At 49.8% G+C, this 24,983-nt stretch overlaps 1 protein-coding gene across 3 annotated transcripts in view; it reads right to left on the bottom strand.

Moving 5' to 3' along the window:
* Window positions 1-15,531: 15,531 nt before the first annotated feature.
* The window catches only part of SLC41A3 (solute carrier family 41 member 3), a 36,771-nt gene continuing 27,319 nt past the window's right edge, over window positions 15,532-24,983 (bottom strand). For all 3 annotated transcript variants that reach the window (XM_014605692.3, XM_006268734.4, XM_019499777.2), the window contains exons 9-11: window positions 21,304-21,438; window positions 20,367-20,515; window positions 15,532-18,553 (exon numbers count right to left, since the gene is read on the bottom strand). In XM_014605692.3, the coding sequence (XP_014461178.1) occupies window positions 18,368-18,553; window positions 20,367-20,515; window positions 21,304-21,438 (470 nt within the window). In that variant the 3' untranslated portion in view covers window positions 15,532-18,367. The remainder of the gene's footprint in view (window positions 18,554-20,366; window positions 20,516-21,303; window positions 21,439-24,983) is intronic.

Raw genomic sequence — 24,983 nt, 5'->3', positions numbered from 1 at the left:
GTCTAAAAGCAAAAGCAGTCAATGTGGTAGAGACGATATCTTTTATTAGACCAACTACATAGTTGCAAAAAAAAGTCTTCATTTGCAAGCTTTTGGGCTCATGCACCCTTCCTCAGGCAAAGGAGAATGCAAAAATTGTAAAATGTCTCCCTGGTAGAAATGAAACTTCATATTGTACAGGAAAGCTGGAGGTTGGTGTAAGTTCTTCTGGGTGGAACAGTTCATTTTATGCCGATTAGGCTCGAATAGAAGCTGGAGCAGTCAATTTACCTCAAAGGTGTCTGATGGCAAGCAGGATGTTGAATTTTGCTTACTTGCCCAGAAGAACCTTTCCATCACCAGTCCTCCTGTGAAATATGAAACATCTTAACAAGAAAGAAGCAAAATTTCTTTCTTTTTCTCTCTTTAGCAGCAGAAGACAGAGAAGAATGGAATGGGTCTGAGCTGAGATGGAAAGTAGGATACGGCTCTCCCTTCCCCATAGGCAGGGTGGCTGGTTAGGCGTACATGGAGGGAGAAAAAACTAGTGCTGTTTTCTGCAGGTGAGGAGGAGCATCTTCCAAATTCTGCCTTCGGCCATCCACTGCTCTCAAGGCACTAAGACGCACGTGCCTGGTGGGCTGCAGCTGCAACCGCATGCCTCCCATGAGCTGGGGCTTCTTATAAGATGCTATACATGTTTGTATTTATGCCTGTCACCCTGGTGTCTGAATACTACCAGCCACACCCATCAGGGCACAACCACATGCTTTGCAACATTTAATTAAACCTCATCCCTTGAGCTCCTGCTGAATAGATCATAGGTGTATTAACGGACGGGTCAGTACCAATTCAGGGCCATGGGGTCCTCATCAGCAGGGAAGTGAAAGCGGGGTTTTAAACTTGGGCCTATTTCCCTTTAGGGAGACAAAAATGGTACCAAGTTTAAAATCGTGGCTTTCACATTTGTTTCCCTGCATCCGGGTATGGGGCTGCTCCACCAATGGGGCGGGTGGGGCAGGCTGGGGCTGGGCCACCCAGGAGTTCTGTGCTTCTGCTGGCAGGCGGCAACATTGGGAGCCTTGGGGTACTATAGCCCTCCAAAATTCACCTTAGACCCTTGTAGCCACCCCTCCCAGTGCCGCCACCCACCCGTAGAAGCATGGTGTGGGGCTCCTGCCCTGATCTGGCCCGGCCTGGGGCATGTGCGCAGCCACACGGACACAGCCAGACAGCAACTCCCTGCAGGTCAGTGCAACAAATGGGGAAGGCGGAGCGGGGGGTCCCTCAGTGATCAAGAGTGTGGGAGAGGGGAGGTCCTGTGAAGTGTGTGGCTGAGTCTGCGTGTCTCCATGTGTGTGTGCATCTGTGTGTGTATATGTGTACACATGTCTGTGTGTGTGTCCGCATCTGTGCATCTGCATGTGCATCTGTGTGCATGCATCTCTGTGCCTCTGCATTTGTGCTTGCATCTGTGCGTGTGTGCATGCACCTGTGTGCATCTGCAGCTGTGTGTCTGTGTGTGAGTGTGTGCACATTTGTATGCATCGTTCTGTGCATCTGCACATTGCGCGCATCTGCATGTGTACACGTCGGTGTGTGTGGGTGTCTGCGCATGCATCTGTGCATGCATGTGCATGTGTCTGTGTTCATGGAGTGTATTTGTGTCTGTGTGTCCATGTACAGAGAATGAGTGGGAGTAGAGTGTGTGCCTCTGTGCACGCTTATGTGTGTGTGTGTGTGTGTGTGTGTGTGTGTGTGCGCGTGCACGCGCATGCTTGGCTATATTTGGGGAGGGGAAGGCAGGTAGCAGGAAGAAGAGGCATGTGCCCCTCCCCCCCAGCACCAGGAAGGGAAGGGGCCAGCTCCAGTGTGAGCAGGGGGCCTCCAATTTTGTATTTGTCCAGGGCCCCAGTACACCTTAATCTGCCTCTGGAATAGATATATAGCGATATACGTATCATTCCTGTCCTGCACGTGAAAACAGGCACAGAGAGGCTGAGCCACTTACCAGAAAACAGTGCCAGAGCCAGAACTGGAGCCTAGGTCTTCTCCCTGTATAACCAGAGACCCTCTCCCCTCCTCTGTCTTCTGTTCTGCCAGTGCCTCCTCTCCTAAGGTAGACCCATGTTTGCAGGAACATGATGCAGCTGAGCTTTCCTGCTTCCTTGTGCCCATCACAGAGTCACCGCTGTTACGGATTCTGAGCAGCAATGGCCAGGGCTGAGTTACTGCAGTGCGAAGCAGGAGAGCATCCTCTCAGCTGTCCCATAGCCATGGAGGCTAATGGCAGGAAAGTCTGTTTCTCAAAGACATTCAGTTGCTGTGACTTGAAGACTCATCAGGCTTGATATTCAGGGCTAATTAGGAGCCATTTTTTACCTGGTCACTTGTGCCCATTGTTATGCTCCTGTCTGGGTGCCTGGAGATGAGAGGATCCTGTTCTCTGCCCTGCCTGGTGTGTGAAACAGCACTAGGTCATTCCTGCTCCTCTGTGGAGCAGCTGCTGCAAATCGTCTCATCTCCTTGTGGTGTGACATCTAGGGCACTTCATGTGGTTTCAAGCTCTGTTAGGTTATAGCAGGTTGCATAAGCAGATATAATGCATTCCCTTTTTCTCTGTGCTAATCAACAGACTGCTGCCAAATGGCCAGCCTTTCACTCTTGTCCTGGGCTGGAGAACACAATGCTCTCCCCAAGGCTCCGGGAATGGAGCTTTAATCATTCCATTGAAATACAGAGCCCAGGATTTCTGCTGAGTATCTTCCCTCCCCTCAGCCCTCACCCCTGTTAAACTTCAAAAGTGGAGCTAATTGCACAAAGCATAGAGCTGGATAGATTTCTCCTCTCCATCGAAAGGCTGGCAGCTTCAGGCTTGTCTGTACAAACTTACACTGGTTTCAGACCAGGTGTGGACACTTACTTTGCTTTAAGGGTATGTCACGGTGTTTGCAGCAACACGGTGAGATACCTTCCTTAGCATGAAATGGGCTGTTATAGGCATAGGTAGCCATTGAGCCAGGCAGCACAGGGTTCAGTGTAGGTGACCAAACCTATATGAGATGCAGGCAAAATAAGTCCATGCTTAGCTCAGTGCTTCCACAATCAGATTGTTGCCAGAACCCAATAGCTAGTTAAGGGTAGGTTTAGGTATCTTGCCACCACACTGCCATCAGGTCTGCCAACCTACCCCAAAGGGTACAGACAGAGGAGCAGTTGAAGGGGTGAGGTCTTACCCTGTCATCAGTTGCTTTGTGGTAGCAGTCCATGTGTCCATACTGAACCCCATGGTAAATGACAATTAAAGCATGGTAGTTTACCTTCATTTCATTGATGGCTGCACTGCCCTGATTTAGGTTCTATGCACCATGGTATAAGAGCCAGCAAACAGCAAAGCAGCTGATGCCCAGCAGGTCTCTGCTGTTTGAACTTGTTTGTCCAACGCCTATAGGAGACTGAGTTCAGTTTAAACGTGTTCCCAGTTGACTGGCCAAAGACACTTGAAAGGGGCTGAAGTGTGAGGCATGGGCCTAGAGCAAATCACATCCTAGTGCTATGTCCAAAAAAGCAGGCCATGCATTTGAAAGCAGAATAGGTTAGCCACTGCCGGGGTAGGCCTGAGTTGCCTTTAAGGCTTGTATCATGTATTGTAGTTGTATTTTTTTAATTGGAGCAACTTTTCCTGCCCTGGGTTAACCCATCCATTCATACAGGCCCTTAATCTAAATGAAAATAATGTGGTTTCAACCACAGTGAAAGCACCTGTGCCAGCTTTTTTGCAGCTTTGCTCAGTCACTTGAGTGTCACACCTTTGATCACACAGGTACAGCCCCGTACAACAATAGGATGATCCAGGGCTAAGAATAGTAGTCTGGGTTCGGAGAAGCTGGCTGCCATGCCTCAGGCTCTCGTACACATCTGATATGTCCTCTGACAGATCACTCGGGCCTACAGCCATAAATGTGTTTTGGTGCCCAACTCCCACTGATTACGTTACCTGAATACCTTCAAAGAGCTGTGCCCTGGGTCCCCAGCTGTGAAATGAGGATGGTAGGACTTCATCTAGGCTGCTGTGAGGGGAGGGGGGAGCCTGCTCAGCTTTTAGGGCGCTCGTACATGTGATGGGGGTTTAATCCCCAAAGTTTTATTTCATGCCCCATAAATTGAATCAGTGGCTTTTTAATTGAAACACTCCGTTTCAATTTTTCTGTCACATTACAGCAAGGGGCCTGATCCTTTTTCTTCTGCTGCAGCTGGAGCTTGCCTACAGCCAGAGGGTGAGCTGCCAGTGGGCTGGGAGCCCCAGGTCCTTCCCTCTACGGCAGTGGTGCCCCCCAGGGCCACCTGGGCAGGCTGCTAGTGATCTGGGTGCTGCCCCAACTTGGAGGCAACAAGCGGAGCAGTACCCGCAGGCTTCCAGCAGGTGGGCTTGCAGAAGAGCTGGATTGGGCTGGATGCTGCCTCTGAGCTGGGGTATGCACCGACCCACTAGCAGCCTGCCCAGGAGGCCTTGGGGGGGCACAACTGTGGAGGGAAGGACCGAGGCCCCCCGCAGCTCAGGGTCCACTTGGCCTATCAGCAGCTCGCCCCCTAGTCACAGGAGAGGCGGGCAGGCTCCACCAAAAAAGAAAAGGATTGGGCCCCTCTCTGCTTTTGCCTTCCCCTGATGCCTGCTGAAGGCAGAAGCATTGAGGGGCCTGATCCTTTTCTTTTTTTTCAGAGCCTGCCCACCTCTCCCAGGACCAGGGGGTGCAAGGTGACAGCTGCATCATTGCTATTTGCAACATTGCAAACTAAACTATATCCAGACGTAGTTTAATTTGTAATGATTCAAAGTCATTTAAAACCCTCAAAACTGGCACACGTGTAATGTGTGACGCCACTAAGCCACACAAATTACATTTGTGTCATGTGTACATCATGACAGCAGTCACGTGTACAAGCACCTTTACAGTGAACGAACCTGCATCAACACTTTACCATAATAAGTAAACTCCTGATGCAGTAGATAGCACCAGCCCTCTGCCCCCATGGCATAGCTGTGCCATCAGTCAATTAGTTTTTAACTCATTCTAGTATCAGGAAGCCAGCAAAATCAGCTCACTTGAAATGAGCTTGTGGAGCATTGTATGTCATCATTAGATCACCCTTTAAAAAAATTTGGATCTAATAAAAGCTGTGGCACTTCCGGCTGTATGTCTACCCGTAACGCTCCAGGCCAACTGCGCATGCACGGCCCAGAGCCTTACTGACAGATAGACACACAGGCAAAGGCGGTGAGGGCCGGGATGTGCTTTGCCACACCGGAGGGAAGAGAGGCGAAGCTGGGGTGTGACTTGCGGCCCTGCGGGGGCATGGCGCAGGCCACGTGGGAGTGCGGCACGTGGCACAGGAGGGTGTGGCATACAGCCACAGGGTGCCACGCAGGGAGCGGGTGTGCAGCACGTAGGCAGAGCCTGCCACTTGCATGCCCACAAACCACACCCCACCACGCGAGGAGCACCCATTGGCTGTGGCCATGGGCCACACAGGGTGCAGGGAGGGAGTGGAGCACACAGTCATGTGGGGAGCCAGCATGGGGGTGCACAGGCAGCACCTGCTGGCTGCAGCACATGGCCATGGGGCATGCTGGAGAGGGGGGCATGGTGCGCGGCCGCAGGGTGTAATGCGGAAGCCAGTGCAGGGGCCGTGGGATTGCCAGCCAGCTCCAGAACACGGCTGTAGGGCAGGGCATGCCCCTCACATCTGCTCCCCGTGCGGCACCCCGCGGCTGCGTGCCATGCCCCCTCCGCACAGACCATGTTATGCAGCCAGTGGGTGTTCCCCCCACCATGGCCGCTCCCCATGACACGCCCGTCAGCAGCATGCAGCCATCCCTCCCCCCACTCGCTCCATGCCAAACCCCAGGGCCACTTCCCATGACACATGGCTGCAGCCAGCAGGTGCTCCCTGCACTGTGGCTGCTCCCTGCACCACCCCCTGCAGCTGCACGCCACCCACTCTGCATACCCGCATCGCAGCCCCCCCCCACACACCATGTCATGCCCCCCTTGCACAGTGCTCCCCTGCATGCTCCATTCCACAGTCTGGAACCTCTCCCTGGACTACGCCCTGCGGCCACACGCCACCCTCCGCACACCCACATGGCACACACCCCCATGCACTAGGCTCCCTGCACCACACCCTGGGGCTGCTCCCTGTGCCACCCGGGTGCAGCCTGTGAGTGCTACCCGTGTCATGGCCTCTCCATGGCCATGCACCAAAGGCCACTGTGCACCCTGTACCAGACCCCAGGGCTGCTGCCCACCCTACATGGCCGCGGCCAGCAGGCATTCCCCACGCCCCCGCGCCATGGCCACTTCCTGTGCCATGCCCTGCAGTTGCACACCACCCCCCACCCTGCGCCGCCATGTACCAGGCCCCCTCACACCCAATGCCACACCCCAGGGCCACTCCTCATGCCATGCGGGTGCAGCCTCTGGCCACCCCCTACACCATGCGCCATGGCCGCGCAACCCACACCACACTCCGGGGCTGCTGCCCACACCATGTGGCCACAGCCAGCAGGCATTCCCCACACCCCCACACCATGGCCGCTCCCTGTGCCATGCCCCATGGTCGTGTGCCACACACCCCCATTTGCCCTGCACCACACCCAAGGACTGCTCCCCACGCCACATGGCCACAGCTAGTGGGTGCTCCCTCTGCCATGGTCGCTCCCCATGCCACAGCATGCACCATCCCCCCCATGCTCTGCACCACACCCCAGGGCCTCTCCCCATACCACACAGCCAGTAAGCACTCCCCATGCCATTGCCGCTCCCAGCAGCCGCACACCACCCACCCCCATGCGCCATACCCCTCCACACACACAGCAGCAGGGAGGGGGGATGGAGTGGGGAGGCGGGATGGAGCAGGGCTGGACCCAGAGTGGCAGGGGGACAGACATCGGTCTCCATCCCCTTCCCCACCCCCCCAGTCATTCATGACGGGCATTTTGCTGGTCATTTCACAGTGTGGGAAGGTGCTAGAGCTACAACCCTGGAAACACAAAGCCTCTGCTCAAGCATTCATTTTTCTCAGACGTCCCCACCCAACCCTGGAGGCGCTACCTGGTTTCAACCAGTCTTTGGGCTCCTTGTAGGCAATTGCTTCACAATAGCCCAAGAGCATTTCAAGAAACGGATGTTTGTCCACTGGAATCTGGGCTGAGCTGCTCAGATTCAACTTCCAGAGGGGCCACCACAGTTTTTTGTTTTACAGCAGTTGTGCTTCCTAACCACAGTCCTCTATGAGAATGCCATGGCAGGTGCCCAGATGCCGTAGGGGTGACCACAAATGCCATTTGCACTGCACATAATAAACTCTGTCTTTCCATGAGACTCTGGGCCAAACTGACTTGTATAAAGCAGAGATTTGAGCCAGCATTTGTGTGCTCAGCTTCTCATGGTTTACGCTGTTCTTATCATGAGCCCTTTATATTGCAAGAGCACCAAGGCCCTGAATGAAATCGGGAAATCCTGTGTACCACAGGGTTGGATATGAGGCACTTGTGTGCCAACTTCTGTCAGTTATTAGCCATGGCTTCTAGTAGGGCTGTGCAAAATGGCAGCATTTGGTTTCAACCAGAGTTTTGATGTTTCAACAGAACAGTGTTTTGTATCAAATTTTGTTTCTATTTGAAACAGCTGTTCCAGTCCGTCAAAATAGTTTCACCGCTTCGACCCTTTTTCAATGTTTTGCGCATAGGATATAATGGGGAAGATTGAAACAGCCTATAACTTTGTCATTTCTGGCCTGATTTGGATGAAACTTGCAGGTATGGTAGCCCCTTCTGAGGGCTTGAAGCCTGCCAAGTTTCAAGGAGATAGGTGCAGGGAGTTCGGGGACACTTACCGCAAATTTATGAAAGGAAAACGTGTCACCTGTATGTGTTAAGCCATAGTGAGGTCAAAATTGCAGGCATGATAGCCCCTGCTGAGGCCTCAAAGCCTGCCAAGTTTCAAGGAGATAAGTGCAGGGTTTTGGGGAAACTGTACCTCAAGCTGCAGACTAGCAAAACTCGTGACATGGGTGACACTGTGTGTGTTAAGGCGCAGCAGTGTGAAAGCTGCAGGGATGGTAGCCCCTGCTGAGGCCACGAAGCCTGCCAGCTGTTAAGGAGATAGGTGCAGTGGGGCTCTGGGGCCCTGCACCCCTAGCTGCTCACAGGCAAAACTCATGACATGGGTGCTTGTGCAACTGCTGCCTCTCATCAAGCAGCGGGACTGAGGATCCCCCATCACTTGTCACCACAGACCTGGGGGGTAATAATTGACCACAGTATGAACATGAGCTGGAAGTGCGATGCTGTAGCCAGCAGAGCCAACAATATGCTGGCATGCATCAATTGATGCATCTCCAGCAAAACCAGCCAAACCAGCCCCATGCACCAAGCAGGAAAGACAAGTGGGGGTCAGGTGACCCCCAGCGAGGTGACTGTCTAGTCTCCTCTTGAAGATTTCCAGGGTAGGTGATTGCACCACCTCTGTAGGGACCTTATTCCACAGTCTGGACACCCTAGTTGTGAAGAAGTTTTTCCCAATATTGAGCCTGACTCCCCCTGCACCGATCTCCTCCACAGCTGGCAGGCTTCGTGGCCTCAGCAGGGGCTAGCAGGCCTGCAGCTTTGACCTCACCATGGCTTAACAAGTACACATGACACAAGTTTTGCTTTCAACATTTTTGGGTGCAGTTTCCCTGAACCCCCTGCACCTATCTCCTTGATACTTGACAGACTTCATGCCCTCAGAAGGGACTACCATTCCTGAAAGTTTCATTCAAATCAGGCCAGAAATGACAAAGTTATAGGCTGTTTCAACCTTCCCCACCATAGCTTATGGGTAAAACGTTGAAACAGCATTGAAAGGGCAAAATGTTTCAACTTGCCTCATGTTGTTTCGAGGCTGTTTCGGCAATATCTGTTTTGTTTCAATTTTGCTGTTTCAACCTCGAAACGAGTTGAAACAGCGTTGAAACAAAACTGGCGCGAAATTTTGCACAGCCCTAGCTTCTAGCCACACAAATCACTCCTACGTGCTTCTGAGCCTTTTCAGCTCTCGCCGTCTTCCATTGTACAGTACATGGAGATTGCTGGCTGGCATCCTTAACTGTATCCTGAGGCTCTGCTTTGCATCTTGTGCTGGCTCTAGGCAAACTCTTAAGCTCGAGCATTTGTCTTCTGCCTTAGACACAGGCTTGTGCTCCACCCTCCTGCCTATTGGCTGAAAGCAGATGGTCCACAGTCTACGGCAACCTGAATGTTAGAAACCACTTAAATACAGTAAAATGAAATTACCCCTTTGACATTTCATCTACGTTTTTTTGTATAGGCGCAAATTACAGCCAGAACATTGGCAGAGTTTGGGTTTGGATTGCAGTGCCCCTCTAATGGACAGCAAATCCAAGCATCCCCAGGGCAGATTGTATGTGCAAGCTCTGCTTTGGCTGAGTGACGCCAGCAGGCGCTAATTCGGCTGAGTGCAATATACCTTGGCTGTGCACGAAGGAAAATCACTGGTGAGGCTGGAACGCTACCTCTAGGCCAGGCGGTGTCAGCGAGGAAAAACACATGGCAGATCCAAGTAAGATAAAATAATTGTGCGCAGCTCAGCCAGAGGCAAGGAATAAACTTGCAAATCCTGCTTTGAAAAAACCCCAAAAAATAAACAAAAGCCACAGTAGCAGCAGCAGCCCTCATCAGGCATTTATTTAAAAATCAGCCCTTCCTCATTGCTTTTCGTGCGCTCGTACACGAGCTGATAACTCGCAAGTATTCTTCGTCGCACGCAGAGCTTGAGTCATGCACATGAACTGGAGGATGTAGACAAAGATAAAGCTCGATCCTCTCTCAAGGGCACCAAGTCCTTGTGAAGTCGGGGGGGCTGTGTCTAGGAATTAGACCCGGTGACCAGGAGACAGGAGACCCCTGTTTCAGTCCTCAAACTGATGCTTTATGTGACCTCAGGCAGGTCATTGCACCTTGTTTGTAAAAAGTAGTACCTTGGCAGTACTGAGCCTTGTGGCTATTTTAAAACGGCTGCAGCATCCTATATACAAAGTGCTGTATAAACGCGGAAGGCAGGTTAAAAAAAGAGCTGCCGCTCACCACTGCCTCCCAGCCACAACAAGTTACCAGTGAGTAAAGTCAGAAAACCTGGCTTCCATGCCACTGACTTGCCGTGTCACTCTGCAAAGGTGTGCGTTGTCAAAAGTGGCCCCTAAGTTTGCTCACTGCCATTTTGTTTGCAGTGCTTGGGGCCTGAGTTTTTCAGAGGTATTGTGCCTCTGCAGCCTCCACTGACTTCACCTGCAGCTGAAGCCACTTGTTCTGTTAATCTCTCCGAAGTGGAGTAACCAAAATTAGAAGGTGCTTTTGATAGTTCAGGCTTTAATCCCTCTACCCGCTCCATTTCCCCAGGGGTGATGCATGTCCCATCTGGTGCAGAGCTACAGATGGCCAGTTTCCTGTAAGGCATGGGCCAGGTCTCCTTTGGTTAGGTGCAGACATTACACTTTTACCAGTATAGAGTGGTGATGCATAGCAGGTGCACATGCACCCCCTGAGAGCGCTGGCGCACCCCCTGACAGCAGCATTCCCCGCTTAGGAGACGGATGGCAGGGGCAGATGAGAGTGCTGGTGCCTCCCCTCAGAGCACCAGCTAGAGAGTCGGGGCTCCAGGAAAAGTGATCCCTGTGGTCCCCCCATGGCTGATCATGCCACCTGGAGAAAGGGTTCCCGTAGCCTATCACACTTGCCCAGAAGTGCCAGTGGTGTGCCTGGAAGTGCCAGCGGCATGCCACTGGCACTTCCACATCAGCACAATCAGCTGTGGGGACCCCCCCCAGTCGGCGCAATTGGCCATGGGGAGACCCCCCCCCGGTCGCTGACTGGCTGCTGGGGGGGGGGGGGGGCAAGTGCCCCCCCCCCCCAACTCAGGAGGCACCAGTCACCCATGCCAGTACAAGTGATTGGAAACTGGTCTATACCTGTAACAGAACAGAAATTTGGCATGCATAGCTAGACCCACCCACCAGCCAAAGGGTGAACATGCGTTCTGTTCATTACTGATCTCGGCTACACCAGTTACAGAAAACCACATCACTTAGCTTGATTCTGCCTCGGGCTTTTTGAGTGTCTGTACCTAGCCTTTGTGTTTATACAACACTTAGTACTGATCGTATTCAGGGTCTCGGTGCTCTTGCAATACAAAGAACTCATCATAAGCACAGTACAAACCATAACGAGATGAGGGCACAAACGCTGGCTTGAACACCCTGCTTTACAGAAGTCAACTTGGCCCGGTGTCTTACGGAAAGACAGAGCCGCACTATGAGGAGTGCAAACAACACTGCTCGCTTCATTCTTCAGCACATAGGCAGTATTTCCTGGACCGCCTGGTATTACATACTACATAAACATGGCCCCAGCCCCTGTGGTTTATTTAGAGACATTGAGTTTCTTCTGCTAACAAAACAAAACTGAGATTCAGCGATACCAAGGTTTCCTTTCAGGGCTTGCCGTGTGACACAGGTTGGGTTGTTTACGGGCTGGAGGAAGAAATAGGGTTCCACTGAAGGGAAAAAAATATATAAGTAAGTGTTTCTAAGTGCGTCTTGGCCTCGGTGTTGCACTTAAAGGAGGCTTTTCAAATTTGCTTGTGTTTACTTGAAGGCGCTTTTCTTGTCCCCAGTGTAAAAGCTGCATCTCTACCAAAATATTGTCTCTGGAAAAATACTGGTTTCTGATGTAACCTCTGCTGGGAGAGGTGGCTGGTAAGGTGACTACGGCTGATGGGGAATGCTGCATCTTCCCCCTTCCTCTGAAGAATCAAGCCCCTTTGCCCTCTGTGAGGGTTTCATAGATTTTATAGACATTAGGGCTGGAAGGGACCTTGTGAGATCATCTGGTCCACCCCTCTGCCCAAGGGCAAGAAATCAGCTGGGGTTAGAGGACCCCAGCAAGATAATCGTCCAAGCACATCTCAAATGTGTCCAGAGCAGGTGCTTGCCCCACTTGTGGGGGAATCTATTCCAGACTCTGCATAATCATACAGTAAAGATGTTCTTCCTTACGTCTAGTCTAAAATGGTCTTCCAGCTGTTTGTGACCATTGGACCTTGTCTTCCCAGGGGGAGCCCTGGTGAACAGATGTTCTCCCAGGTCCTGATGAACACCCCTGATGTACTGGGATGATGAAACCCCTTTCACCTTGGTCTGAAGGTAAGTGTTACCTGCCCCGTCCATAAGGCGCTCTCAGAGCACCTCGAACTCCTGGCAGCAGCACTGAGTGCAGTACAAAACACAGCAGCTTCAACCACTATTGCTTAAAAACAGGAAGAGGTGGTAATATCATCCACCTCCTGCAAAGCAGTGCTCAGACCGCTATCTGAGGCAGCTGCAAAATTTATGGTTATACGTTAGGCATAATCAAAGAGCAACACTATGCTGCCGCACATGCACTGTAACCTTTGCAACAACCTAGGAGATGCTGTGCTCTTGTTCTTCACATTCTCTTTTTCTTCATTTCCCTCTCTCAGTTTTCCCTCTTGCTTCTGCTTTCTCACTCTACCTCACATAGCCACGGGTCGGGTTCAGCCCCTGCAGTGACTGGATCCAGCCCCAGGGCACAAGGGATTCAGCAACAAGCAGCTGGACCCAGCACATCCCCTGCCCTGCCTGCACTGTCCCTCCTCAGGCTTCCCTGCTTCTCTCCCTCTCCTCTCCCCTCTAACAGGCCCCAGTTACTGTCTACCTCCCTTAGGCTGTTTATTGAAGGTCAACTCTCCATCCCCCTCCTCCTCACATAGGTTGCCAGCCCCCACCCCTCCCTTCTTACCCTACTGGAGGGTAAGAAGGTCCCAGGTCCAGGCCCACCACTCTAAAAGGGTGTGCACCACCGCTCTGTGCACCATCATATTCCCCAGCCTGAGACGTTACACTTGCACGGCTGAATATGTTCTCTCTCAATTTAGGTGTTGGGATCTGCTTTGGTTTTTGGGGGTGTTTGGGGGGCAGAGGTTTTTGTTTTTTACAATCCACTGATATTGGGACAGGAGATGAATGGAAGTATCTAAAGGCACTAGAGGAGCTGTAGCCTAGTGCTTTCTGTTTTAATCAGAAATGGCTCATCTTGCCCTTCCAGCAAGCCATGTTTTTTCCAACAAGTAGAATGAGATACAACTAAATCCAGAGCCACTGCCTCTACACAGAGTGTCTCAGTTATCTGTGGTATACAATGAGATCAGTAGCTGAAAGACTACTGTATATGGCCAGTAGCAAAAAAAAGGCTGAAAAATGGGGAGGAAAGTGGATTGTTCTTCTTTGAAGATTAGACTGGACTAAATACAGGATCTCTGTGCTTTTACTGCAGTTATTTATTCGGGAGGTTCCTAGGGCGCCAGCACTTCAAGCAGAGACTCCACAGCAGACATTGGGATTTCTGCAGCTGGACTGTTTGCTAGATTGTGCTCTGAAGCATTTCATCAATGCCAAAAGGCCTAACTTCCCTCTGCCTCTTGCTTTGTGTCACTGCTTACACCTGTGCAAAACAAGTGACAAATCCCACAAGGGCCAACCTTCACTTTGCATAGATGCACATGTCAATACACCGAGAGAAAGCAGTGGGGACTCAGGCCCTCTGCCACTGGTGAGATGCCTCGTAGGAGAAATAAAAGGGAAGCAAAATGCAGGCATGCCTTGAAATCTTCCTACACAGAGTTCTGTCAATGCAGTGGTGTCATGGAGAAGGGGAATGTCAACTATGAAGGCAAGATCACTGGGCAATTCAAAGTCACTATATTTTCTTACCATGTCTGTGATTTCCCAAAGCTTTTCAAGAGCTAGAGCACCTAAAGCATTGATTTTATTGTGAAGTAGGTGCATAAATACCTTTGACAGGCAAGGATCTTTGGGTAGATGTGATGTCTTTTATTAGACCAACTGAGTAGTTGGAAAAAAGTTCTTGGCGAGCTTTCGGGTGCAGTCACCCTTCTTCAGGCATAGGGAGTCTGAGACTCCAAGGATTGAGAGAAACTAAAAGTGTGGCAGGATGTCAGTGAAAATGTAAATAGGTAGAAATTAGAAAGACAAAGGGTGAAGCAGAGAGGTAAAGCAGAGGGGGGAGGGGAAAGGGGAAGAGAGCAGAGGAAAAGAAAAGAAAAGACTGAAAGGAAACATTACAGTGATAGAAAACAATGTTTTGATGTCTCCTTTGATGTCTCCTTTGAGCCTTTTTTTTCTTTTCCCCTGCTCTCTTCTTCTTCCCTCTCCCCATTCTGCTTTACCTCTCTGCTTCGCCCTTTGTCTTTTTAATTTCTACCTATTTACATTTTCACTGACATCCTGCCACACTTTTAACTTCTCTCATTTCTTGGAGTCTCAGACCAGCAGAGACTCCCTATGCCTGAAGAAGGGTAACTGCGCCCAAAAGCTTGCCAAGAACTTTTTTCCAACTACTCAGTTGGTCTAATAAAAGCTATCACATCCACCCAAAGAGCCTTGCCTGCCTATGTCCTTAGACCAACACAGCTACAACGGAATATCTTTAGGGCACTGGACATGGGTGCATAACAGTAACACCACGCTGCAGAAAGTACTGGGTCCTTGGTCCTCATCTACCACTCTGGTCGGTGCACTGGAGCTCAATGCAATCAGCTACTGGGATTTCTCCAGTGTGAACTAGGCAATATTGCCATTCAGGTCTTCTTCCACCTTTGAGTTGATCAGATCTTGCATTCCCTGGGCCATACACAAGCTACTCTCCTCTTAGCAAGCAGAGTAGCATAGGCCGCTGCAATGGGAAACTAAATCAGCCAGTGAAAGCTGCAAGATCCTTACATTTACAGAGATCCTTTCTTTAAGGCAGTGGGAATGATGTACTGTGGTTGAGGTGATCCAAATATGCATGCACCCAGGAATGACTGAACAGTTCAGCACTGTGATCAGGTCTGTGGATAGCATAAAGGTATTTCCTCCCACCCACCTCCCCCCACACCTTCTTTGAGGTCCGTGTTCAAATTTGGTTACAGACATTAACAACCTGCTTTGATGCTGCCTTAATGCTAAATTGTTGTGGAGGCTTTAGTGAAATACACTTCAATAGAGAATAAACAGATTTAGTGGCAGATAAACCTGCCGTTATATGCACTTTAAAATCTCCTTTTATTGAAACCATTTCTTCTTGTTGTGTCATCTTTCTGGATTTGAAGTCCCAAATGTGTTCCCAACAATATGGAAAAGGAACCATTTCCTGTTTGGCCAATACAGCAGGAGTGTAAGCAGTGCTTGGCCCTGTACCTTCCCAAACATCATCTCCATCAGTGTCACTTGTAGCCTAGCCATACTGGCCTTGGACAAAGGGACACATCTGGAATTGCCAAACCCCCTTGCTAGAAGTGACATAATACACAAGATAGAATATGTGCCTGAGGATCATGTAAATAGGACACAGCTGGGCTTGATTACGTGTTCCAGCCAGAGTATGCCGTCAATATTTACAACCAGAAAAAGATGGCAGTTGTCTAAATGGTTTATTGAAATAAAACAGAAGTGCCAATTATTGTTTTTGAAATGCAAGTAGTAAGGGAGACTTTTTATTGTTTCCCCAGGTCCTGAGAAGCTTAAGGCAGGAGAATGCTAGGGGGAGAAATTCACTTATGCCAGAGAGCTAACAGCAGGTATGGCCTTAAAGTTAGGTGTATTGGTATAAAATTAGGTTTTCTCCACTAGGAAGATACATAGCTGGGACCATGAAAACATCCACTTAGCTACGTCTTTTCCTTCATTTTAGAAGGTAATCTGAGGAGTCTCTTTGCCCTGCTACACTGTGTGGATGTATTTTACATTATAAAGCTATGCCAGCATCACTATGTCAGCAACTGCCCCCCCCCCCCCCAATAAATAAATAAAACCCCCAAAAACCCATGGACACAGCTCTGCTGGCAAAAGATGGCTTCTCCTGGCAGAGCTTCTGCTGTTTGTGAGGAGCAGGTGCAGTTTTGGTGGCAGAAAGAAATGCCTCTATACAAAAGAGCAGTGTCTACAACAAACAGCTTGGCTGCTACAGCATGCCACCACACTTAAAGTGGCAGAAGCCCTGTGGGGTATATTATACCTAGGCAAGGACATGCCTAGCTTAGATATATGCCTCACGCAACTCGGAAAATACCAGAGAGGAAGATGTTCTTAGAAAGGCAATGCGGCTAGAGGAACAAGAGATACTTGCCCCAGCCATGGGGCCCACAGCTCATCAGAGACTCTCAAGCCAGTGTCAAGTTCCCTTTAAAAATATGCAGATTTCAAGCACATAAGCAGACTTTTATAATGACTTCCCCTCCCTTTCCTGCCCATCTGGAATCGTTCATGGTAATCATGCTTCAGTTTAGTGCAAGGACCTTTCATCCTGCTGTTGCTGCTGCAGTCACCACGCATGTCCGCTCATGGTCTGTCACAGTTGGGAAATTAATTGCGCAGACTCTGCAGTGGCAGCAGATGTTTAGGAATAGCACAAAGGACCATGATTAGACAACAGTGTGCAGCAACTGGTGAAATACCACTGCCGAGGAAGCAGGCAGGAGGGTGAGGAGGGACCAGCCTGTTCTCTAGCTGGGTTTTGTGCAGGTGTGATATGTAAATACCCATTGGCTTATACCCTGCCGAGAAATGACTGGTTTGTGGATCCCGACTGGCCACAGGCCACATCTAGCTCATAAACTTGTCCTACATGGGAGTGGCACCCTCAAGGATGCCACACTGCTCTGTAGACATTAGTTTCCCACCACAAAGTGGCACAGCCATACCGACACTGTGCTGGAGGAGGGCTAATCAGCACTGTCACTCAGTAGCATGGATGCAGCTCTGTCTGGTTGCAAAGTTAGCATGCATAGAGCAGTGAAGGGCACTGATGCCAGACCTAGTAAGGTCGCAGGTCTAGGCATGGTGTCAGGTGCCCAGCTGTTCAGCACTGCCAGGATTTAGGTGCTCGCTCTCAAGTAGATCCTTATGTACCCTGAGGGGCTTACAAGTGCCTAGAACTGTAGATGCCTCCAGGGGCAGATGGTAGCTGAGCAGGGATTTTGAGGGCCTAGAATTTGTACTTGGAGCTAGACAGGCATAGACACCCACACCCTCTTGGGGGGATGCACACTAACCCATGATTTCTATGGGAAATAGGTGCCTATAACCTATGGTCCTATATGACTAGCCCAGCCAAAGTCACATAGGGCATCTGTGCTGGTGCAAGAAACTGAACCCCACACTCACATTCTAAGCAGATGTCTTAGCCTGTCCTGCATTGGGAAAAGGGAGTACAAAACCCCTACAAATGACAAGGATTTATAGAGGCATCACCATGGCTCAGGAATGCAATGCTCACACTGCGTGTGAATGAGGCAATGGACTCTATAACCTAACTGAAATACAGCCCAGGCTGCCAGATGCCATGCTGTGCATGTCTAGGAGTTAGGGATCCTAACTAAGTGCTCTGCCCATTACAATGTCTTGGTTTAGTTTACTCTCATCCCTGCCACAAAACCCAATGAAAAATTAATCAAAATAGCCTGGCCTGCCAAATTCCAGTTCTAACCGGCCAAAATCATGGCAATAAACAATCCCCAAACCACTGCACTTTTTGCATTTTATTTTTTTGTGTGTTTCTATAAACCATAAAACTACTGAACGGGTATTTCTTAAACTGGAAAACAACCACCACAAAAAAATCCCTCTCATCAGACAGTGACAGGTTGATTTAGTTAGGCCCCTGCTCTTAACAACCCTTCTATGGGCTGTAATGCAATGAGGAACAGGCCGCGTCAGACCCTGAGTGTCTGAATTATGGAGAGAGAAATGTTAAGGGCTTTACTGAATTTTTCCCCTGCTGGGGTAGGAAAGAAGAGGGGCAGCAAATATTTTTTAATTGACAGTCAGAGCCCGATTGAAACAGCCTCTTCTAGGATCTGATCCAAAGTCTCCCACTGACTTCATCAGGCTCTGTATGAGTCTTGGACTTACCAGGCTGCTATAGGAATATATTGCTAAACCATGATAGGACCCGAGAGTCTCGTAACCCCTCCTTTGCTGGGAACAGGCACACACAGAATGCAGTGTGTTAAGATGGCTTGGTCACTTTAACGCCGCAGAAGCCCACATGGGTGCCGATTCTTTGGACTTGAATTACACAGCTGCAAGGCACTGAAGTGGCAAACAGGAGGGTGGGAAGAGATGCAATACTCATTCCAGCTTAGTGACTTGGTTGGTATTTCTAAATACCCTGTTGGACCGTATTAAAGCACCGTATTGACCGACTGGCTTTGCAGAGCAGCGATGGCACAATGCTGCAACACAGATCCTGTTAGTTTCCCAGGCTCGTATCTGCACCATAGATGAGCCAAACCAAGCGGAAGCAAAGTGCCAGGAATCCAGTGCCCAGGAGATCTCCCAGGGCAGTGAGGTAGGGGATGGAGAAGTTATCTGGATCCAGTGCCTTCTTCCACATGAGTCGTACAATTAGGTCAGCCATATAGAGCAAGATTCCCACCTGCAGAGAGAAAAAGAACAGATTCAGCTGTTTGCGAGGGCCTGGCGCAAGGCAGAAATGCAGCGCCTCTTGCTGAAATGGACTGTCGTCATGCTGCGGAAAGGAGACTCTGCCACCAATAAAGAGAAACGACCCCTTCATTTTTTAGGCCCAATCTGGTTTGCTGCTGACTGAGCCTTAGGGTAGGAGAACAGAAATCAGGTAGTCCCTGAGGTTAATTTTGAAGCCAGATGTATTTTGCTCTTCTGTCTTTGGACACTGTCCACCTTTACTTTCCTGCCAGTCTCTATGGACAGCTAGAAAATTAGCAGGCTTTCATAACATCAGGGATACCAAGCAAGTGAATTCTGGTGCACTGAAAAAATAAATGTATTTTATCTCATTCAGTTTAAAAATCTTTGTTACTTTTATATTTTTATTTAACTCAACATCCCATCAACTGGCAGAGGAATTACTTCTACTACAGATTACAGACTACCAAGTACTGAGACACAGTCCACTCAAATACAGAGAAAGAGTCCTAACTCCAGCTCTGGAGGGATGGGGGATATGTCAACACAACATGGATGGGGCATTAAGGGGGAAAAAAACAAAACAAAATATTTTTTTCAGGCAAATGAAACCAAAAGGATCTGCCAATCCTCTCACCCTTTTCTGGCCTTCTTCACAGACCATAATGCAACAAAATAAAAAAAAAAATAAGAAAAGCTCATGCCTCATGATTTTTTCCTCAGCTGGGCTTATCTTTCATTGTTAGCAACGTTGCTATAATTCTGGTAACTCCTCTGTAACTTACTCTGAGGGGAGCAATAAATGAGTTTTTTTACAACCGTTGCTGCGGTGATGGGGGTTGAGGGAACAGATAGGAAAGGTTGAGCAAGGCCAGTTGTTTATGTAGGCAGGGAACTCACAGGCAGAGTTCAATCTTTTACCCTGCAAGATCACGACTGATTGATTTAAATTGAGGACCGAGTCAAGAGCTTCAAGTGACAGCTACATTTGTTTCCAAGTGGAAAGATGAGGCTTGTATGGCAAGAGGTACAGTGAAAGGCTAGAGCGAGACAGATGGCATTGGCTGTCTTAGGCTTAGATGTAGCTTTTCTTCTGATGGTGGGATCTGTCTCAAAAGTCATTCAGGGCTGGGTCTCCCCATCACAGAACACAGCTCTGACCTACAGTTCAGCCTAAAAGAGGTGCCCAGGTTTCCCCTCCAGCACATTAATTGTGCAAAATTCTCATACAAGTTTACCAGCTCAGGCACAAAACCTGCTCCCCTGCCTTTTGTTGTGATGACTAATAAAAAGGGAAGGGGAAAATCCCAAACACACGTAGTGGGCACGTCTACACGACATGCTATGTGTAGCTCGTTGTTACTGCACAGTAGCAGTGCCGGGCACTAGCTGTGCAGTGACGATACTGCACAGTAATAATGAGCAGCTGCAGAGTAGCTTATTGCTACTGCACAGTAGTGTCAAGAAAAACCTGTGTGGCGATGGTACTGCACAGCCCACTGCATGTGTAGACGTGGCCAGTGATAACTATCCGCCCATTAAATAATGACTCCTGAAGTAGGCAAACAGAACCAGGCAGTTCTCCATAAAGCATCCAAAACTTGGGACAGGGATGCTTCTGCCACATCGAATTATTGGAAGCTTGGGAGGCGACAGACTGGATGAGGCTGGAGGAGGGAGGTGACTGGGACAAGTGGACAGTTCCTGGGTCTTTCACTGCAAATACTGGGGGCACTAACATTTTCATAGTCTAGGAGCATTTCATGGCTTCACCCTCAGCTCAGCAGGTTTTCCATTCTTACCTGCATCAAGGCAGCCGTTAGGTAAAACATCACGAATGTGACGGTTATGGACATGTGGCCTCCCTGCAAGAGGTGAATGGTGTAAAGGAACACCAGGTGCCCTGGGATAACCAGCAGGAACAGGACACGGGCCGACTTGGAATTCACCCCTGCAGAGCACATAAAATACAATGACCCGAGCGCTCCACCTTGAGGGGGAAGGAAGCATGCAGCTATTTATCATGCAGTGACTCTACACGTACTTGCAGATGCTAAACATATGAAGTGATGCCTTTTTTGTCACAGGACAGTATTTGTGGGATGGCCTCTGTCTGCTTCTCCTGGCACTGATTTTGCAGTAGAGCCATGTTGTATGTGGGTACTCAGATGTAGGTACTTGGTGCTGGTAACTCAGTGCTGTCCAGATCCTCTTGCTGAGCTCCTCCATAACTACTCCCTCTTGGATATCCCCTCCCTCTGCTCCTACTAGGCCTCACTGTGACCCACTTTCTTTGCTCTAAATCTGCCCTGTTGCCAGTCTACGGCTTGTCACTGGAAATCAATAGGAGCCTCTGATCTAAAAATAACAAACCCAGTTCCAATTTTCCTCATGCTAGTGTAACATCCCTGCCTTGAAGCGAGCTACTCCTAGAGTTTTTAATGGCATGAGCAAGATCAGAAGCAGTCACACTATATGATTTTTTCTTCAGCAAATTTATTACTGGTTGGAGATTCTCTGAAGGCTAAAGTCTCTCAATCATGTACTGAGCTGCTCATTGAAAGAAAGCTTTCTTCAAGGTGGCCCTTGCCAAGGTAACTCAACCCTGGCCTGGGGTTTTGGTCTAAGCATGAGAGAGTTCAGTCTCCAAGACCTGCTCTGTTCTTAGCTGATCAGGCTGACAAAGGTGCTCCCTGGGACGATGGGCTCTGAGGTGGGCATGTGGGGCTTGAGCACTACCTGATGTGAAGAAGGTGGTGAATGGGTTGGGCCAGCTCTGTCTCATCTTGTGGGGCAGGACTCCAGGCGAACTCCAGGAGTGCAGAAATGTGGAGATGCGGCTGGCCTGGATGGCAACCAGATTCCCACCAACACCTACGAACACAAAAATGCAACAATCCTTTCAGCCTCTATCCAAGTGGCAACAAGAAATGTGTACAATGCATTGATTGAGGGACTTAGAAGAAGGGTGGCGGACCTGCATCTACTCAGCAGCTAAGGAAAGCTAAACCCTGTCCCGTGTCCTGGTAAAGTCTTCACATGCTGGGAACGGCCCATAAAAAAAAAGAAATCACTGGAAGAAGATTCAGGCCACCTTCATAGATGTTAGATTCATAGATTCATAGATGTTAGGGTCAGAAGGGACCTCAATAGATCATCAAGTCCGACCCCCTGCATAAGCAGGAAAGAGTGCTGGGTCTAGATGACCCCAGCTAGATACTCGTCTAACCTCCTCTTGAAGACCCCCAGGGTAGGGGACAGCACCACCTCCTTCGTCTTTCTGTTTAATGGAAAACACTCTCCTCTGGATCTCCTGCTTCCTGACACTAGCTATAAATGACATAAGGTCTCCAAAGATGATGCAAATGCACCTGACAAGCGGTTCTGTAGGAAGCGCCTAAAGTAAATAGCTCAGGGAAAGGCAGCTGCTGCTCTTTGTGGTGCTCCTTGGCTCTCCTCAGCTGGAGAGAGACATCATTGTTTCAGTCACAGAAAGATGGAGAGCAATTATCTTGTTCATTTGGGGGCACCTGACACACTTATTAAGTACGAAAGAATCATATGAGAATGAATCAGCCCTAACTATGTTGGGTAATTAAAAGGCAATTAATTCCTTCCAAATTGATTATTTCTAGCAAACATGAAATGATGGCCATGTTTTCCATTACGCTGATCACTGTATTATAGAGAACAACCCTGCATGTAGGGGCGGGGGTGTGGGGTGGAGAGATTGGGGGGCATTGGATAACATAATAATGAGCCAGATCCTGCAGCCCTCACACATTCAGTTCCCAGCCTCAGGCATTCACTGACAATGAGATCAGCCAGAGTAAAAGACAAACGGAGGAACCAAGACTTGGGCCAATAAGAACAGGGTCTGAAGGAGGAAGCTTTCAAATAGACTTCTTGACACAGTGCCCTCAGCTTGAAGCACCTTTGCCCATGAAAACTGGGCACCAAGATGGGCCCCACTTCAGTCTAAGGATGGGTTTTGTCCCAATGTGTCTCCTCTCTCTGATTTTTGAGTGCCCATGTCCAATTCTGCTCTAATGAAGAGCTCTGCTTTGATTTCCCAGCATGGCTCTTCTGTGAACTGCACTAGAAGAGGCGTGTGGTAAAGAAAGCTCTTGTCACACGTGGTCAGCAGACCTCTCTCAAGAGCTGGCAGAGCCTGTACTTTCTTTATGAATATGGCTTTCTCCAGCCTCCATGAAGCACTATCAGAAGAGACCAACCCAAAAGCACATGCTGTCCCTACACTCGGAGTACTCGGGATGAACCAGCCCATGCTGAGCTCCAGGTTGCCACAGCGGCACTGCTACCTGCACCTGATCCTGCCAGTTTAAAGCTAATTTGGGTATCTCTCCATGGCACTGCCATCATTTCCCCTGGGACAGTGTAGGTAATTCTGATTGACAAGGTGTGCTGAAAGCTTGGCAGAGAGCAAAGCTTGGGCATTAAGATGGGAAAGGCAAGACAAGCTTTAATTATGATACTTCAGAGGAGAGGTAATGCTCATGAAAGGGAGGAAGCAACCACAGCCTCCACTGCAATGGGCAGGGGCTACATAGCCATCCTTCCTCAGCTTTATCAACACATCCCAGGCCTGATCTGCTGCACCCTACTTCAGCCTGCAAGACCACAGATCTCTTACTTCTCTGAGACTAACAGCTGTCCTGCAAGGCATGATATGGAGAACCAGGGACCCAGAGAAGACCACTGGACTCCCTTCCTTTCTGAAAGCAAACCCAGATCTCTGGGAGTGAAGGAAAGATCTCTTTCATAGATTCACAGATGTTAGGGTCGGAAGGGACCTCAATAGATCATCAAGTCCGACCCCCTGCATAAGCAGGAAAGAGTGCTGGGTCTAGATGACCCCAGCTAGATACTCGTCTAACCTCCTCTTGAAGACCCCCAGGGTAGGGGAGAGCACCACCTCCCTTGGGAGCCCGTTCCAGACCTTGGCCACTCGAACTGTGAAGAAGTTCTTCCTAATGTCCAGTCTAAATCTGCTCTCTGCTAGCTTGTGGCCATTGTTTCTTGTAACCCCCGGGGGCGCCTTGGTGAATAAATACTCACCAATTCCCTTCTGTGCCCCCATGATGAACTTATAGTCAGCCACAACGTCGCCTCTCAACCTTCTCTTGCGGAGGCTGAAAAGGTCCAGTTTCTCTAGTCTCTCCTCGTAGGGCTTGGTCTGCAGGCCCTTGACCATACGAGTGGCCCTTCTCTGTACCCTCTCCAGGTTATCCGCATCCTTCTTGAAGTGTGGCGCCCAGAATTGCACGCAGTACTCCAACTGCGGTCTGACCAACGCCCTATAGAGGGGAAGTATCACCTCCCTGGACCTATTTGTCATGCATCTGCTGATGCACGATAAAGTGCCATTGGCTTTTCTGATGGCTTCGTCACACTGCCGGCTCATGTTCAACTTGGAGTCCACTAGGACTCCAAGATCCCTTTCCACCTCTGTGCCACCCAGCAGGTCATTCCCTAGGCTGTAGGTGTGCTGGACATTTTTCCTCCCTAGGTGCAGCACTTTGCATTTCTCCTTGTTGAACTGCATCCTGTTGTTTTCTGCCCACTTGTCCAGCCTATCCAGGTCTGCCTGCAGCTGTTCCCTGCCCTCCGGCATGTCCACTTCTCCCCATAGCTTTGTGTCATCTGCAAACTTGGACAGAGTACATTTCACTCCCATGTCCAAGTCGCTGATGAAGAGTACATTTCACTCCCACGTCCAAGTCGCTTTCTCTCTGATAAACCCATATTCCATTTTCTCTCTCTTTCTCTCTCATAGTTTTATAGTTTCATAGTTGGTAGGTCAGAAGGGACCTGAGCAGATCATCCAGTCTGACCCCCTGCCATGGTAGGAAGGAGTACTGGGTTCAAACGACCCTGGCAAGATGTTCATCCAGCCTCCTCTTAAAGACCCCCAGGGTAGGAGCCAGCACCACTTCGCTTGGAAGTTGGTTCCAGATCCTAGCGGCCCTGACTGTGAAGTAGCGCCTCCTGATGTCTAGCCTGAATCTACCCTCTGCCAGCCTGTGACCATTATTTCTAGTCACTCCTGGTAGTGCTCGGGGAACAGGGACTCCCCCAATGCCTGCTGGTCCCCTCTGACTAGTTTGTAACAGGCCACTAGATCCTCCCTCAGCCTTCTCTTGTGGAGGCTGAACAGGTTCAGGTCCCTTAGCCTCTCCTCGTAGGACCTGCCCTGCTGACCCCTGATCATGCGAGTGGCCCTCCTCTGGACCCTCTCGATGCTGACCACATCCCTCCTGAAGTGCGGCGCCCAGAACTGGACACAGTACTCCAACTGCAGCCTGACCAGTGCTGCATAGAGGGGGAGGATCACCTCCTTGGCCCTGCTCGAGATGCATCTGTGGATGCATGACAAGGTACAGTTGGCCTTCCTGACC

Source organism: Alligator mississippiensis, chromosome 12, assembly GCF_030867095.1.
Source record: "Alligator mississippiensis isolate rAllMis1 chromosome 12, rAllMis1, whole genome shotgun sequence".
Lineage (NCBI taxonomy): Eukaryota > Metazoa > Chordata > Crocodylia > Alligatoridae > Alligator > Alligator mississippiensis.
The sequence above is the reverse complement of the archived record's forward strand: the minus strand, read 5'-3'. Positions and strand labels throughout refer to the sequence as shown.